Source organism: Siniperca chuatsi, linkage group LG4 (assembly GCF_020085105.1).
Source record: "Siniperca chuatsi isolate FFG_IHB_CAS linkage group LG4, ASM2008510v1, whole genome shotgun sequence".
NCBI lineage: Eukaryota > Metazoa > Chordata > Actinopteri > Centrarchiformes > Sinipercidae > Siniperca > Siniperca chuatsi.
In genome coordinates, this window is record NC_058045.1 from 24898754 (window position 1) to 24916837 (window position 18084).

Consider the following 18084-nt stretch of genomic DNA (forward strand, 5'->3'; position numbering starts at 1 on the left):
CCCCTCACAGCGTGAGTGTAAATGTGCTCTACAAAAAAGCCTCTTGGAGCACTAAAGTCCGCCTAACTAGATTTTCCGCCATTTTGAACTTTTTGAAAAACACATTTCTGACATCTCTTCCTAAACCGTAGGTCCAATCGTTACCAAATTTTTGGTGGATCATCACTGGATGAAGCTTATCAAAAAATGTATAAAACTCGTTGATATCTTATTTATTTTGCAAGATATTGACCAATGAACTTCAAAAGGGTGTGGATCAGCACATAAATAGACCAAAGTCAACAACCGTTGGACCAATCATCACAAAGCTTACAGGCGCTACAAATGCAAAAAACGGGGGCGTGGCATAACGCAAATCAGACTATAAATCAGGCATTGTTTGTCCAATAATCACAAAACTGCCAGGCTATGTCTACATAAGAACCTGAAACATGCCCTGAAAGTTTCCTTCAAATCGACCGCTAGGGGGCACTACAAATGTGCGTGGAATAACATGAATCAGACTATGAATCAAAAATTGTTTTCTTCATTCTATTTGTAAAAATGCAAAAAGGGGAGATTTCACTGCTTTTGGAGTGACTCTGGAGCCTCAAAATCTATTTAATTAATTTAAAAAATAATGGTTCTTTTCGCTGTTAGAAGTAACAGTTTTCTATCTCTATTATTTTGTTGAATCATTCTTTTTCCCCACAAATTTTTTTTAAATGTGTTAGCTTTGACATTTCAAGGTACATTTACAGTAAGTATTTTTGCTATTTGCTAAGTATTTTTCGCTAAAGATTAAACAGAAAATGAACTTTCTTGTTATATCTGTTCCTTTGGAGTCTATAAAAGTATCTAATTTAAGCTGGGCTTTGGGCATTTGAGCTCCCTGATTGGTTTTCTTTCATTTCAAGGAACTTAGGTAAAAAATAATTTGCCTTCAGCCAAACAACAATATTTAATGGTCAAGCTTGGAATCTTTAAAATCACCAGAGCAATCAGAGTCCAGTTTGCTGCTGCAGCTGATTATCATGTCAGCTTGTGGCTCATCGCAGGCCTGAGTGCGAACTCGACATTAGTGAGTGATCAGTCTAAACATGTTGCCCCCCATCAATGATGCCATCTCCCTTTGAGTCACTCAGGAATGTCATGTTGTTTTGACTCGTTACTCATTATCCCATGTTTTTATCAAAATAACATTTCCTGAGAACCAGCATGACGTGTTGGACAAAGAAACAAGATTGGGACTGATTCAGAAACAAGATTCACATTTCTCAAGAAATTAAATGAAAAATAAATTTAGACTGGCATGTTTCTCTGCAACAGGATCATGATGACATAACCAAGTTAGTCAGTTTGTTGAATCAGTGAGTTATTATGTGTGATGAGGCTGTCACACAGCTGACACAGTGAGATATCACTCTGCACTAATGGGCAATGTAAGATGAGATGGAGACCACTGAGGGCACAGCAAGGCAGGGCTTCAACACCTGTGTGCGTGCGTGTGTGTGTGTGCGCGTGTGTGTGTGTGTGTGTGTGTGTGTGTGTGTGTGTGTGTGTGTGTGTGTGTGTGTGTGTGTGTGTGTGTGTGTGAGAGAGAGAGAGAGAGAGAAAAAAAAAGACATTCTGCATTTGTGTGTCTGTATTTTCAGATAATTGTTAATTGGGAGGGTTAACAACACTTGTCCTAATATGATCCAGTCTGCACCCCAATGCCATAATAATATCCTCATTTATACTGCCTAATCTCTGTAGAGGACAACGACCCTCACAGAGAGAACACCTCTGTCCGTGTGTGGGTGTTTGTGAGTCTGTAGGGGAGATAGAAGAAAGGTGAGAGAGTGCGAGAATCTAATTAGAGCCCTATTTCATTATCATCCCCTATAGAGGCCCATCACTCACTGCCAAAGCTGGATGCTCACTGCTTGGTGAACACACATTCCTGTCTGCCCAAAAAAAACACTTGCAAATAAATATTGCAACCCGTATGTGTGTGTTTGTTTCTTGCCTATAAGTGTGTTTATCTCGTCAACGAAAACAATGAGGAAAAATATTAGTTGACAACTATGACAAGAAGTATTCCAATTTTCATCAACAAATAAAAATTAAACGATAATTTGTCCATTTGGTTGTCACATTAGGTATTAACTGTTTTAATGCAAAGTAAAGTCTTATTCACGACCTATATGCATCTGCAGTTACATACTATATAGTGTATGCTCCTGATTGACAAAACAGTATCCTCCGCCACCCAAATATACCTCTTGTTCAGATGTTGTTTAGCTGCTTAACCCCCATTTGTCTGGGGAACTCCCTCTCATTTGTTGTTTATTCTAAATAATTTAACTTGACTGTTATTTATTCTTAACATACATAGAGTTTATGAGTGAGTTTATTCTATGACACTTCATACTCTATTCAATAGCCTACATAAAAAGTTTTTGAAATTAGAGGTAGATTTAGATTCATAGTGATGAGACGATAGCAGCTTGAAAAATAATGATAGCTAATGATAGCTAATGATAAAGCTAGTTAGAGCCCGTTAAGTTTAGCTTAACTTTTTATTAACCTTCATTTTTTAAATCTTGTATGTATGTAAATAGTGGCGTAATGACATCATGTATATGCAAATTAGTATGTGACATCATCTAGCAACTTTTTGAGCAGGATTTAGATACTTTCCATTGAAAATAGTTGGCAACACTGGCTGCATGTTGTATTTGACTAATGTTATGTTACATAACATTATCAATGGCTAACGTTACCATTACTTTCAACTTGCCATCTTTCGCATTAATGTAGGCTGTTAACCATCTAAATCGTTCTCTATTTGTTAAAGGAAAATTACTGCATTAAAGGGGAACTCCATCCATTTTACACATCAGAGTCTTCTTACAGGACATGGGGAGTACTACTGCATATATGCAAAAGTTGTATAAAGCCTTTTGTGGCTCCAGAGGGAGCTACGCAAAGTCTGATAAATTGCCTCAAGTGATGTCACTTGAGTCAGCGTCGGCTGAAGACTAAAAGTCTGAAAATGAAAAAATCTGGGGGTGTAAGTGAGCTTACAAGACCTCTGTAGCCCGCTCCTCATTTCTGCTTGAGGCTATATTAGCATAACACACCCGAATCTCTGACCGAACATCGATTTTGATCCTTTTGTTTTTTAACTGTTCATTGTGAGTCCAACAATGTTAAAGGAATGCTATGCTAAAGCACCTTTAACCATGCTAACTGTACACGACAACGATGGTGTCAGCTGTAGCCTCAGAATCCTAAGACGACATAAGAATTGAAAATGCAGAAATTAGACTAAAACAAACAATAATAAAATGACTAAAATTTGACAAAAACAATATTTTTGTCTAAGACTAAATCAAAATCAGGTGTCAAAATGAATACGGCTGTGTGTACACATGCGTATGTGCGTGCCTGAGTAAACTCACATTTATGATGACCCCTTTGTCCAGCAGACTTGGCTTCTTGGCCGTCATGACAAAGTAGTGTGTGTTGTCTTTGTAATAAACTATGTTCTCCAAGTCAATTCCTGAAAACACGAGCAGAATTACTTTACAAAGGGTACTTAAAGTACTGTAAGAAGGAGCAATTAGAGTGTGAGAAGCAAACAGACAGCACATGGTATACAACTCAAACAGAGAAGTGTTTTTTCTTAAGAAAAGGAGGCTTTATAGTATGGGTTGCTGGTGCCACATTTTTTTCTAACTCACCTGTCTCCTCCTTGAGTTCCAGAAAGAACTTCTGGTTAAAGATGAAGGCCACCCCACTGATCTCCTCCACTTTGGCCTCTGCTGTGGTGTTCCTGTTGACAAAGTTTGCCGTGATGGCGATGGCCAACTTCCCTCGAAACTCTTTGCGACCAAAACCTGCCAAGAGAGGAATAAAAACCTTAGCAATGAACCATGCAGAGGGAAACCTATGGTGAAAAATATTTAATTAAAAGGCGCATTTTTAGGACTACTACGTCCCAGCAGTCACAGAGACACAAATGCTTCTGGAGTCGACCATTTACAGAGAAGAATGTTTACTACTTCATTAATCAGTTACTTTACGTGTCAGCAAACATATGCACAACGCATATACCACACAGACACTTACACAGATGAACACAAAACACACATACCATTAATTACACCCGGACAGAAAGCTAACATAGCTGTCAAACAGTTCATAAACGAGCACACACACACAGCTGACCCCACACTATTAAGCTTCCAGTTAAAACTGTGTCAACAGAAAATGCTTTATCCAGTGACTGAAAGCAGCTTTGCGACACCTCACCTCTTTTCCAGTAAAAATAACTGGGGCTTTGACTGCAGCGTATATTTGTCCTACAAATGTGGGTCAGGAACAAACTTTTTGAACCATATCAACCGCCATAGTTCACACCACAGCACCATTCCCGTTTGCGAGTCCTTCTTTCTCACCGTCTAATGTGTTTTTGCGTCCGTCAGCTCCAATCACCACATCAAAATCAAAGTCTGAGACAGGATGGCTGGAGGGCCGGACCTCTGCTCGCCACCCAGGACCTGTGGAAGAACACAACAAATCAGCTGGACCCACTTCGATTTGATTATTTTTATACCATAACATACATGTAATCTAAGGACAGTGTGAGTGAATAGTGAAAGGAAAGTCAGGTGACAGGAAGTTAGAGGTGATGCGTAGCGAAGGTCTTCGAAAACTGGAGGACAGTAATAACACATGCTAGGGACTTTACAGTGTTTCTTGTGGCCCCTGATTCACATATCATGTTAAAGTGTTGATTTGATTGGGAGACTGTTTCTTTTTTCTGACCACATCAGGTTCATGTGGTTATTTCTCAGCTGTCACACAGCAGCTACAGTATGTTGCTCAGTCCTCTAAGTCGACGACTGGTTGTATCGTGCTCCCTGGAGTGTTAAAGTGAGAAAGTCCCTGGGATCACGGCAGACAGATCTCTGCCTGATCCTCCTCACTCATCCACATTTAAAGGCCAACTTCACAGTCCCCATACATCATATTTAGGACAGTTGGCATATTTTGGGACCCTTAGAAAAGCAAACTCAAAGCAGAACTAAAATGTAACTGTCAGCAGACTATCAATAGAGTGCTATAAATGCTGCCACTGCAAATGCCTCCTGTCTAGGAAACTTTCTGATCACTTGTAATTTGTGAGCAGGGAGCGTTCCATATATAGCTGAGATATGCAGAGAGTCTCTCTGTGTGTCACTGCCACTCATGATCCTTTAACATATAGATAACAGCACACACACGCAGACTTACTGTCATCAGTCTGCTCCGCTGGTGGCTCCACAAGTTTGGCGAACTCCACGTTGACATGAATCTCCACTCCCAGAATCAGACTCACTTTCAGCAGCATCAGCTGGAGCTGGCGGATACCTGTAGTGGATTCACACATAACACACACATGCAGATGTTGTATATCCAAAAAGCACACAAAGCAAGGCTAGAGCTTCCTGTACAGGAATAAAAGCAAATGTGCATTTTAAGCTAGGGCTGACTTGAGGTGAGTTTACTAAGCATTCAGTTATGCAGTTATCTCTGCACCTGCCACCAGGAAATGTCAGTGTTCTGAATGGGCAGAAGCAGCGCACAACTGTGCTGCCGTGGCTGCCGGCTAGGTTGGGGGGAAGCTAAAGAAGCCATAGATTTGTTAGGTTATGGCCGATACCCAATCTACTTATAAAGAACAGTATTACTGCCAGTACTGATCCAGTGTATAAGGTCAATGCATCCCTACCCAACAGACTATAAAATGTCCTTGATCAACTACATTCTGGCAGTAGAGTAATGTACCATTACACTATTTAATAAAAAATAAAACACAAAATAAGCAATGTATTTTAGAGTGTGGCACACATTGGATTTCAGTTGAGTAAATATAGTTTATATATACTGCAATATAGTAATATAATACAGGTGCTTTCTCAGCAGCAGTTATGGGAGGAAGACCTGGTTGCACTTATGAGAGCAAGTTAGGGTTATGAGACGTACGCTCATCTTTGAGGGGAGATATTAATATATGACACCGTTACTAAAGCTGGAGAGGAAGAAGTGCCAATGGAAACATCCCACTAGGGAGAAAGAGACTGAAGAGGCAAACTGCAGCAAACATGGCTGCTGGAAAATCTCCTCTCACAGGTTACAGAGTCACACAGCCAGCAAATACAGCCCTCGTTGTGCCATACTGTTAAATATAGAGAGCCAAAATGAATGGCGCTTTGGTTTTGTGGCCACACAATGTCACATTTATCTGCATCATAGTGATTTGACACACACGATAGGCTTTTTTTTTTTTTACATGTATGGCTCCAAGGTGTTTTGCATGTTATCTCTTTTAAAACAGGAAGTTAAATAGCACAGAGAGAGAACTGCAAAATTGTAATATAGGGTTTCTCAATCTTTTGGTTGACAGGTCCTAAAATTTTAGTTTTAAGAAGAAATTATCAAATCAAGTTGTCACATGAATAACATATAAAAGTATCTGTTATTCAAGTGATTCTGATTATGTTTTCAAGATGATTGGATTATACGGAATTGATATACATTTCCATGCTCTTTATTTCCAATTACATAAGTAACAGTCATTTAAATCTCCCATGATCCTGTTGGCATGTCAAGTAACTTTAAAAAGGGGTCCTGACCCCAAAGTGGAGGAAGTTGTTTCTCTGAAACTATTTGACATAACCAAAAAAACTATTTCCCTTCCTTCCCAGAGCATTATAAGGAAACAATGTGGTAAAAAGAGGAAGAATGAAAGGTTTAGCTTCAGGCAACTTCCCCACTTTGTTCTCTCACTTCATGATAGACTTATAATAAATAATAAATAATAATAATAATAATAAAGCACCAAAATGAGAGGAGTTGAGAAATAAATGACACAGCTTTACACTCACTGATGTGGTCAATGGATCCGGCGCAGAACTTGCCGTAGAACTTCTTGGCTCCGAGGCCCCTGAGGTCGTGGATGGTGAAGGGCCAGAGGTGGAGCACGTTGTTCCTGGAGAAGGTGTCTCTCTTCTCGATCACCACCACCTTACAGCCCAACAGGGCCAGCTCAATAGCTGTCCGCAGACCACAAGGACCCCCGCCGATGATCAGACACTGAATGTAGTTAAAGAGGTAGAAGAAGGCAAAAGGACAAGGTGGTAGGGATGTTTAAAGAAGTTTTAAGTATTATTATTCTAGTACTCTTTCCATCACTGCATACTACACACTAATTCTAACTGGGGTTTGATTATGTCGTGTGCTCAGAGGAAAAGTGACAAAATGAAGTACTGCACACTAAAGATGTCAGTATACACATGATGATCCCATTGTCCCCAAATGCAACACACAAAGAAAATGAAGGAGCTATTTTCAGCTTTAATTTGTTTTGTTTTTTTAATGTAGACAGTGGAAGTATTAAAACTATTTTTCTTTGTTTCTTTGTTTACAACTTGTTGGCAGTTGTTCTCCAAAGATGCAGTTTGATTGACATTTGTGCATCTTGCAATATTTCCTGTTAATAATAACAGTAAAGAGCATGATTTTAGAGAGTGTATAGTTTATAGTATTATAATATGGTGTGGCATAGGGTGACAGCTTACAGTAGGCGGGACAGCAAATCCCAGCCTTATTTAAAATAACTGGCACTGATGTTTTATCTGCTTTCGGACTGAGAAGAAAAGATGAGACGAGAGAAAAGCAGCACACAGCATCATCATGTGGAAATGGGAACAGGAGAAGAAAAAGCTTGGAAAGTTTCAAAGGTCCTCTGTGATTACAGTCAACGTCTCATTTCCAGGTCAGCATGCGGTTTGCCGTTTTATAGTTATAGGGACAATTAAATGACAAAACAATTATCACAGCCATCTGGGGAAGGTTAGTTTAATCACTTTTGGGAGTATGATTTGTGGAATCTTCCATGTAACAGAACAAAATATGCAGAAAACTAAGTTTTTGATTTTGAGTTCCAAAAAAAAAAAAAAAAAAAAAAAAAGAGAGAGAGCGCCCACCCAGCTACAGGGCCACCATCTTTCTCCAAATAGCAGTTTCTCCTGAAAAAATGTCTGGGATAACAATTTAGCTGTTATTTTTGGCCAACCCTCAGCCCAACCCATCTCTGTTAATCGGCCCACTGCGAGTCTCTGGCCTCCTTTCCCTCCGGATGTCTTATCTTTTCCTTCAGATATGAAGTCATTCCAACACTATGCAAAATGTACTGCTCATAGTACTTAGACATATACGGTCAGTCAATAAGACAGATCAGCACATCACATCAAACCAAAGTTTGAGGGAGGAGACAGTCTCGCGCTTAACTGATTATTCATTACATGTGAATTTAACAATGCTAATGACAATAGAGTCATTTCTTCTTTTTTTTTTAGTAGTCTCTCTGTATTCAGCTCTCAGTACTTGTGTAGTTTGTAACTGAATCTCTGTGGTTTGGAGCTCACTTTTACTCCTACATTCCTGTTGGCACTGTCAGATATCAGCCTTATTTCACTGATATCTTTCCTACCGATCGGAGCTGCATTAAGTTACTGCTAATCCTGCTGGTTCACATTAAAAGCTTCTTCCACCAGCAAACTAGTGGAAGTCTTTTATTTTGAAGCACCTACAGGAAAACAATGTATTCGTTACAGAACTAGCAAAACTTTGTTAGCGGTGCTATTCTTCAGTAAAAATTAGTATACACAACAAGATATGGACATATTTCACACTCTTTAGTCAGTGGATAATCTTTAAATATTGAAGGAGGAATAGTACAAAAGGAAACAGCCACAGCGGGCTGTTAGATAAGGCCCAGTGACCCCAGCATTTACAACAGCATAATTTTGCTGCAAAATCATTTAACTCCAATGGAATTGCCGTGATTAGTGGATTCACTTCAGGGGGTGAAGTAAATCCATACAAATCTTTCGTGTCAAGTTGAAATTTGGTGAACTTTGACATGCAAATTTGCGCCGTTGACCAATATCAAACCATCTTGCTGACCTATTGTGGAACGGAGAACCAGAGAGTACAAAATGGAGGAAGCTATCGTAGCTTATTAGCTGTGTTGCACCATCCACTTTTATTTAACCTCCTCTAAAAAGGTAAAATAAACGGCAGTGACAAGACAGGAGTCAATGGTACAAAAATGACTTTGAATAAACTGTGTGAACTTACCGAGTTAACTAGCTTACTGACTAATAGTTAGCAAGCTTGCTAGCTCTGAGATTTTCAAGTTACTAAAGGGGGATAACTTCATTGAATGAAATTATGTACAATCCTGAGAACAAAATAACAGGTGGGAGTGGGGGTTTACAGCATAGTACAGAGAAAACAGAAAGAAGCTTGGAAAGCTATTGTGACTGACTAGCATGTTAGCAGTTAGCTTCCCAGCTACTAGCCCTGTGAGTAGTCACTACAGTATGTCACCATACCTCTAGAACCACATATTTCCTAAAGAATTTCATTGTGCCACTTTCTTGTGTGATCACGCCTTTACTGCTGTTTGTACGAACCAGCACACCTCCAACACTATCAAAACAAACAACGCCTCTTACCTGGCCATGCTACCTTGCGGAAAACCATTCATGCTGTGCCAGCACAGCTTAAATGGTTGTGGTTGCTCATGGCTCAGACTAGCATGAATACCCTCCCATTATTGGAAAACAGCATTAGACTGCTAAGATGTGGAACCAAACTAGTTTCATATTGCCTATTAGTAGCCTCAAACTCCCGTACAGGTCTCTCTTACCCTGGTGCCCTGGCAGGCTTTACTTTGGTTGTAGACCTTGTGCTGCGCCCTTTTGTCCAGTTTGGTCCACAGGGCCTTGACCTTCCAGGTGCTAACTGCAGCCTTCAGTGAGCTGTAGAAGTTGCTGTAGTCCAGAGGATCCAGCTCTAGCTGCCTGCAGAGGATGCTGAAGGCCTGCAGAGTCCCTTTACAGGTGGATGCCTGGACAAAGTTCTCAAAGAGCACGCTGGCCTGCGCCGTACGCTCATCCTCCGTCTCACCCATCTGCTCTGATGGCAAAAAGTGTCCAATCTCCTTTAACACTCTCTCTCTTCTTCCTTTTGTGCTTCCTTTTCCTATTCACTCCTTCCACACTGTCAGCACCGGGCTCCTATGATGTGATATGTGCCGCCATGCTCAGCTAGTTCTGAAAGAAACAAATAAAAGATTTTTAGAAAGAGAAACAAGAGACTAGAAATAAAATCAATCAAGAGCCAGGTCCTATACAAGTCCTATATCCTGTGCATATAATAGCAAGTTGTTGAGATGGTGATTACTAATAACTAAGACCTGCTTCTTGCACATTTTCCTCCTTATAACACTGCTGTTTCACATAGCTTATTTCTGTGTACATTCATGTCACTTACAGGAGATGTGCATGAACACCAGTAAACTATAATGCAGTCCAATGCAAAGCTCTGTAATAAATACTGCATTCATGAAGCTTATTATGTTCAAGGTTTGTTGAGACCATTTTGTTCACCTGGTGGCCAAAATAACATATTACAACCGTACATTAGATTGCACTACATTTTCAGGTGTGTCTGTAGTTTCTAAGTATGGTATCTCAAACTTGGTGTTGAGACACCACTTGGAATTGATGGATAAGTAGACATTTCTAATAGAAAGAATACATACATTTTTTTTGAAAATATATCAACATTTTCATCATAATCCATAATCCATTTGAAGAACCTTCCAAGCTCTTGAAAATAGCGCCACATGACAGCTGTAATTGTACTAATAATACGGGGAAAAGGTTCAGAGCTCTATGAACAGAACTGTAACCATAGAACATCTGGACAAATACTGTTAAGTTTCTGGAAAGATACTTAATATACTTTTGGATACTTTATGAATAAATTAACCAGACAGGACCGGTCTGTTTTCTTGCTAATTCTGCAAATTAAATACCTAACAAATTAGGGCATTTCATTCCATTGATGCAAAACTAAAATAAAAATCTAATATTGCCATGAAACAGTTCTGTTCATTGGCTTGCAAGCCCAATACTTACAAAACTGCTTTGATTTAGTCTCATTACTCTCATCAACGTCATTTCCAACCACAGAAGGCAGCTGTTCTTAGTGAAAAAGCTCTGATAAACTCACTGTACGCTACCAGCTCGGCACCAAACAGCAGACAGACAAAGTTAGCAACTAGCTGGTGAATACATTTTTACTTTTACATCAGATTGAATCACCTTCATCTGGCCTGCAATAATGAGGACAATCACACTGTGGTGGAAAATTCTAAAATCATATAAAGAAGAGGTCAGAGTGTAATATCCTGCATTCTCCCCTGTACACACACTGCTTTGACCATAGATCCCTGTACAGTACTACACCTCGAGCCAGCAAGCCAGTCATTAATTAAGCTGCACATATTTTTTTCTCTACAACAAAGATATTTTCCTCCTCCAGCTCCACTGAATGCCTGATAGGATAATGACCAAGAGTGCGCTTGGAGGGGTTCAGCTGATCAGTCATGGGAGAAGCTCAATCACTGCAGCTGCAAGAATAAAGACAAAACAGTCACACAGTCACATCACACTCAAGCAGCAACTTGGTGAAGCACAAGATGCTGAAGAAATAACCCTGAAATACAGCAGATTTACACAGCAGACTACATCCTTTGTCCCCCGACTGTACAAACTGTTCCAGGCTCACAGCCCACAACACATGAAGAAGTTTACCCACCATCAGGAGAACATCACTTCCCTGTTCCATCACCCATTCTCCTGGGGTATGAGAAATTTCCTTTGGTGATCTTATCTTACTACTGGCTTCTGGTGTTAAAGCCAAAGCAGGTTGTATCCTGCAATAACTGATTTTTTGGCTGTTTGGGGGCAGCGGAAAGTTGTGAAAACAACACTGACCTTTTAAGTTGATATGGCAAACTGTTAGCAAACAGTTGCTTATTTACTGCCAGCAGTTACAGAGGAACATTATCATTCATTTGGAGTTGTGTTTCTGTCCACCTGAGTCCAAGTTAAGTCCAATATTCACTCTCTTTTAGCTCTGTTTTTGTTCTCTACCAACTGTCTGCTGTTTGGTGCTGAGCAGGTAGGGTACAGTGGGTTTTTAAGAGCTTTTTTGCTGAAAACAGCTGTCTGAAAACAACGGTATGAGAGCGGTGAGAGCGAACCAACAGTTGTGGGCTGGACACTAAACAATGAGCTGAAACTCACTATAAAGCTCTGTAAAGCCAAGGGGAGCTGCGGATTCAGGTGATAATTCTCCGCAGGTTCGAGTGACGCCTTTCACATATGTCACATTGCTTTCACATTGTCATTTGATATATTGTTATAAAAAAAAAATCAGTTATAGCCCCTTTAAAGTATTCATGTCAACTTACTAGACAGTTAAGTAGTTAGTATTGACAACTGAATAATGAAACTGAATGGAAGCATTTAAACCAAGACATTCATCCACTCTGTGAAAAGATGGTGACCAGCTTTGTTGGTTGAACTTCTTTGTGCAGCTGAACAGTTAAACACCAGAAAATTACCCTCAGCAATGTGTGCGTGCGCACAACGTCACCCGCCTGCTCACGGTCAATGGAAAAGCACCAGAATTTCCTTCTTGATGACACTGGAAAGAAAGTGCTGGCTATCTGGGTTTCTAATTTTAGGTGAGGGGTGTTTAAATGCGCACAAATGTAAACTGAGTCTTTCAAGATCACAGGAACAGCTTCTCGGTCATGAATGGATTGACTGACTAACTGGCTGGTGGATGTCTTGGCTTGGTGACCCTGGTATGCTGTCAAAACTGTGAAAACATTACCAGAGAATACAATATTTTTACTGAGGCTTTATTGGTGTGCTCACTTTCAGTGATGCACACTCGTACACTCATTTTATCTTCAACTGAAATTGAATTGCTTTTATTAATCAGAAGTCAACAACATTACATCGCTTGCACTTCAACTGACAATTCAACTGCTGTCACTGCCTACATACCAACTGACACTTCAACTATGTACATGGCATGCACTTCAACTGCTTTCATCGCTTACTCTTTAAATAACAATTCAACTGCTTTTATCCCTTAAACTTCAACTGACAGTTCAGCTGCTTTTAGTGCTTACTCATCAACTGACATTTCCACTGTTTTCATGGCTTAAACATTAACTGACATTTTAGCTGCTTAAGCTGACAGTTCACTTGCTTTCAGCTCTTAGTCTTCAACAGTTTAACTACTTTCAGTGTTTACAAACTGACAATTCAACTGCCTTTAGGACTTAAACTTGAAACTAAAATGCTTTCAGTAATTACACTTCAACTGATTTCAACCACTTTCTGCAATTACACTTTAAGAGGCCCTTTAAACTATTTCAGTACATTAAATACAACTGACATTTGTGACAAGTGTTTCAACTTAAACTGCAACTGCATACAACATTTCACTTGCACATTAACATTTTAAAGACATTTTACTTGTTTACACCTGCAATTTTCAGTGTACGTGAGCACAAATTTTCTTGAAAATGTAGCCTTTTACAGTCTGAATATAATGCTTACCTAATATCAACCAATGGATTCATTCTATATACCAAACAACAAAAGACTCAAGTGAAGCTGATGCCAAGCATTTCCTGGATAACATCTCTGTCAAAGTTAAGTATCAGATCCCGATCGCTGGAAGCCTCTAAGCATTATTCTCACTATTACAGCCATGGAATCTGCTGTCCTGAAGGAGCTGGGAGAAGGATATTGTTTCTCACACATACACACACAGATAAGGGTCTGCACGTAGACCAACTTAAAACACACACACACACACACACACACACGTTTGTTTCACTATCCCCGTGGGGGACAGTCATTGACATAATGTTTCCCCTAGCCCCTTACCCGAACCTTAATTATCACAACTAAATACCTAACCTTAAGCCTTAACCTAACTCTAACCTAATTGTAACCTGTACCCTAAAACCAAGTCTCTACCCATGGAGACCTCAATTTTTGTCCCCACAGTGACACAAGTCCCAATGGATTAGTGTGCATTCAGGTTAAAGTCCCCACTGGGATATAAGAACATGACTGACACACACACACACACACAGTCCAACAGGCCTGAAAACCTGTGGATGTACTCTGTATGCAAGCAAGTATGCATGTGCGTCATGGCAAGGGACAGTGCAGGTTGCACAAGGACGACACCTGTCTGGCCCTTTTTTTATTTTGTCACATATCCCACTGCACACACACACACCCCATTCCCCAAGAAGCACACACTTTCCCTTTAAGTCCTTGAGTGGCCCAGAGGGGTTCACTAACAGTTTGGCAGCAGACAGTAGCCTCTCAATTACTATTACCCCCTTCTACACACACACACACACACACACACACACACACACACACACACACACACACACACACACACACACACACAAACTTGTAACCCTTAGACTTTTCATGCTATTTCATGCCCTGCCCAGATAAAAAGTTTCCAAAGCTTTGTTCCTTGTTTTCTGGACAACCAATTAAAAACGGGACTTCACTTCAGTCATGAAGCTGAAACATTTAAAGTATGATCATATCTGCTTCAGTAAAAATATTAGAAAATGAATGTGTTTTCGCTAGTGGCAAAAGACTCAAGCCTGCCTCAGCAAAACAAGCCCCGAAAACCTATCCCAGATTATTCATCCTTTTGGATCTCATCCATAATCCTAAAGCACAAAGAACTATGGGACACAATGAGCTGTAAACCAGAAAAATCAAGGATTTGTTTGGAAATAAAATCCTTATATCATCTCAGAAACCGACTGCCCTGCTTGTGTCTGGCTCTGATGACCAGATATGATATACTGCAAATACCACTGACCCATCGGGTCAAGAGAAAAATACAGTAAAGTGTGCGCTGATATACAGAGAGCTAGAAAGCTATGGGAAAGACCATGACCTTTGGAAGCTGTACTGTATATATACACATCCGGCAGGGTGCATTCTGGGAGTCTTAATATAGAAAGAAGTTAACTTGGTATCTCTTTCCAAATGTGTGTATTTGTCTCTCTCTCTGTGTGTGTGTGTGTGTGTGTGTGTGTGTGTGTGTGTGTGTGTGTGTGTTTGAGATCTTCAGATCAGTTTGCATTTCTAGGCATGTTTTCAGCTGAGTGGGAGATTAGCACAACACATGAAGATGTTTCTATTCCAATCTGATTTCAAGTGAATGTTTTTTTCTGTCATACTGTAATATCTTAAATGCTTGCAAATCTAACCTGAGTCTTTCAAGACCACAGAAACAGGACAGATGGATTGAGTAACTAGATGACTGGTGGATTCATCGACTTGGTGACCCTGGTATTGTTGTCAAACCTGTGAAAACATTACCAGAGAATACAATATATTTACTGGCAGTATTTACAGTATGTCCTCACTATTTATGTACAGTGTATCTTAAACTGATATGCAATTGCTTGTGTTGTTTATAAATCAACAACATTTCAATTGCTCTCAGTGCTTACTCAACTAATGTTTACCCATCAAATAAAAGTTTCAATATTTAAAATGATATTTCACTGCTTATATGCCAACTGACACTTCAACTATTTACAGTGCACACACTTCAGCTACCTCAGGCGTTTCAACTTTCAACTGGGTGGTGAGAATTGTAGGTGAGGAGCTGTTGTCGGGGAGCTTAGCTTATCATAAAAGATTGGAGGCAGTGAAAAACTGCTAGGCTGCCTCTGTCAAAATACACCAACAAACAACTCTTAAGCTGATTAATTAACAAGTTGTACCTCGTTTGTTTATCTTTACACAAGGTTAACTGTTTCCTCCTGCTTCCAGTCTTCACACTAAGCTAGGCTGACTACGTCCAAACGCCTGATATCAAACTTCTCATCTCACACTTAATAAAGAAAATAAGAATATCTGCGTTCAGTCTTTCGAGTATCTCAAAATATACCCAATCGCAAAAAGACTATAATGGCACTTCCTGATCAAGCACTAGCTTGCTAATATTCTTTTTTACTTATTCCTTTACTTTATTCCTTCTTTTTCTTTCAGCTGTATCTTTTTTTGGCGCCTCTTTGTTCTGTATCACACATACATATTTATTACAGTCAAAACACTAATTTTTCATGCTGGTGGCTTTAATTTGGTAAGGAGAGGTGACAGTTAGAAAAATGTGAATTCCAATGCATATTGGCACAATAGCAGTGAAGATAAAAAACATAAAATTCTAAACCAAGTCAACAGTGCTGGGACTGATCTAGTGACACAAAAGGATAATTCAGGCTTTAAGCTGATGATATGGCTGTGTCTTTACACGAAAGCTGGGCCTAACTGAACTCTGCATGAAGAGAGAACCTCTATTCACAAGAGATAGTTTCCTGTTGGAGATCCAAGCCTCTAACTCATCTTTCAAAAAAACCTGGTACAGCATCAATCTTAACAGCGAGCCACATCAGCTGTGGTCAAAGAGAGAGAACCTAGTCAACATTCCAAAGAAAAGAGCCCTCTACAGCCTAGAATTAGAGAGATCGCAATCCTGTATTTTACAGAGAGAACACAGTACAGTATCTGATGCCAAGTGTCCAAGAACTCAAGCCAAATGTTTCCATAAGCTCCAAGTCACTCAGACCGTCAGAAGTCACACAAGTCATGTTGGGAAGGTGAGGGTAATGTTTATAACATTACACAGTATGGAATCAGATTACCAGTCAGTCACCTGACGTACAAGGAACTGGAGCGTACTGGAGGTGACAAGTAGAGTAGGGGAAATGTGTCACTGGGCTACAGACAAAGAGATGCTTCATTCACAATGAAAACACAAAATGACCTTGTTTTACTACACATGCAACCTGTCAGTATTTTCTTTACATAAAACTGAAAAAGGTGTTCTCTGTAACACTTTCCAGAGAGCAGTGTCAACAAGACAATACAGGGTATATATTACATTCACCTTTGAGTTAGATACAGTGATCTACCTTAAGAACAATCTAAAATGACTCATATACTCCGTCTTTTGACTTTAGGGAACTGGGTTATGCCATAACCTGTGAATGAACCATAATCTGTTTCATCACACAAAATTAAACAGGAATGAAACACTGCAAGAGTCTGGCTTATAACTAGAAATATTTCAAACAATAAAATAAACTTCATCACATTCCTACACTTTGTGTTTGTGTTTGTTCTCTTTGCTACTGAGAGGTTGGATCCAAAATAAGTATGAACTGATGCAGTGTGCCTGTGTGAGCACTTCCCCTGTTTAGGGATAAGCTCATAACACTTAACAATCATGTACATGTGGCAGAATACTGCAGTGTCACCTTGCTGTAAGAAGTACTGATTATGGAGAGCAATCCTTTAACTTTATGCAGAAACCAAATTCATTCAACTGGGTGGACATTGTACTCATTAAGCACAATTTGAACTCCAAATTGGTAACTCCAACAAATTTTAGAATTGGGCCGAATTTTCACAAGATCGGCTGTCATTTGACGATCAGTTTGAGGTGGGTCAAGACGCCTGATTTATTGTCCCAACAATCAACAGTTAATGATCTGCTTGTTGGACAATCGGTTGGATTTCTTGCATGTCAGAAATTCTGCAGTCTCACACATTCCACATTTCTGACATGTTGACAGTTGTCAAAAGTTCAGTTTGAAACTGTAATGAGCTTGTTTTAATATCATTGGAGTAGTATTTTTTTAATGTTGTGGCATCTTGATAACCAAAGCCCAAAAACCTTATTTTCTCCCCAAATCATAGTGCTAACTAACTGCGAAAAGGAGGCAATATCTACAGTTTAAGATGAAGATTTGGAGCGATGGTTGTGTTTTTGGTACGAGGGTAAAACAGAAGAAAAAATTTTATGTATTGAAAAATGTCTTCAAACGGTTGCTCAAGGGACAAAATTATTTCTTAAGTAACTCATACATTTGCGAATGATCACCTAAGCTTAACAGTTCCTGGCTTTTCCCAAACGGAGTCTAGCAATATTAGAGGAGACAATGCAGGTTTTCGCGGAGCAGGACCCAAACAGAAACTGAAATTCCATTATGAGTTTTTTCCCCAACTGCATTTTTTTGAAACTGACCTCAAAATAAAAAGCAGGCACGTAATGAAGAGCCCTTTTGGGTTG

At 39.6% G+C, this 18084-nt stretch overlaps 1 protein-coding gene across 13 annotated transcripts in view; it reads right to left on the reverse strand.

The window, feature by feature from the left end:
* Positions 1-18084, reverse strand: part of mical2b (microtubule associated monooxygenase, calponin and LIM domain containing 2b) — a 68652-nt gene that overhangs the window by 36522 nt on the left and 14046 nt on the right. For all 13 annotated transcript variants that reach the window (XR_006377629.1, XR_006377630.1, XR_006377631.1 and 10 more), the window contains exons 2-7: positions 9731-10136; positions 6900-7107; positions 5266-5382; positions 4428-4529; positions 3711-3866; positions 3429-3529 (exon numbers count right to left, since the gene is read on the reverse strand). Coding sequence is in view for 10 of the 13 variants with exons in the window: in XM_044192569.1 (XP_044048504.1) it covers positions 3429-3529; positions 3711-3866; positions 4428-4529; positions 5266-5382; positions 6900-7107; positions 9731-9994 (948 nt within the window). In the remaining 3 variants the exon portion in view is untranslated. The remainder of the gene's footprint in view (positions 1-3428; positions 3530-3710; positions 3867-4427; positions 4530-5265; positions 5383-6899; positions 7108-9730; positions 10137-18084) is intronic.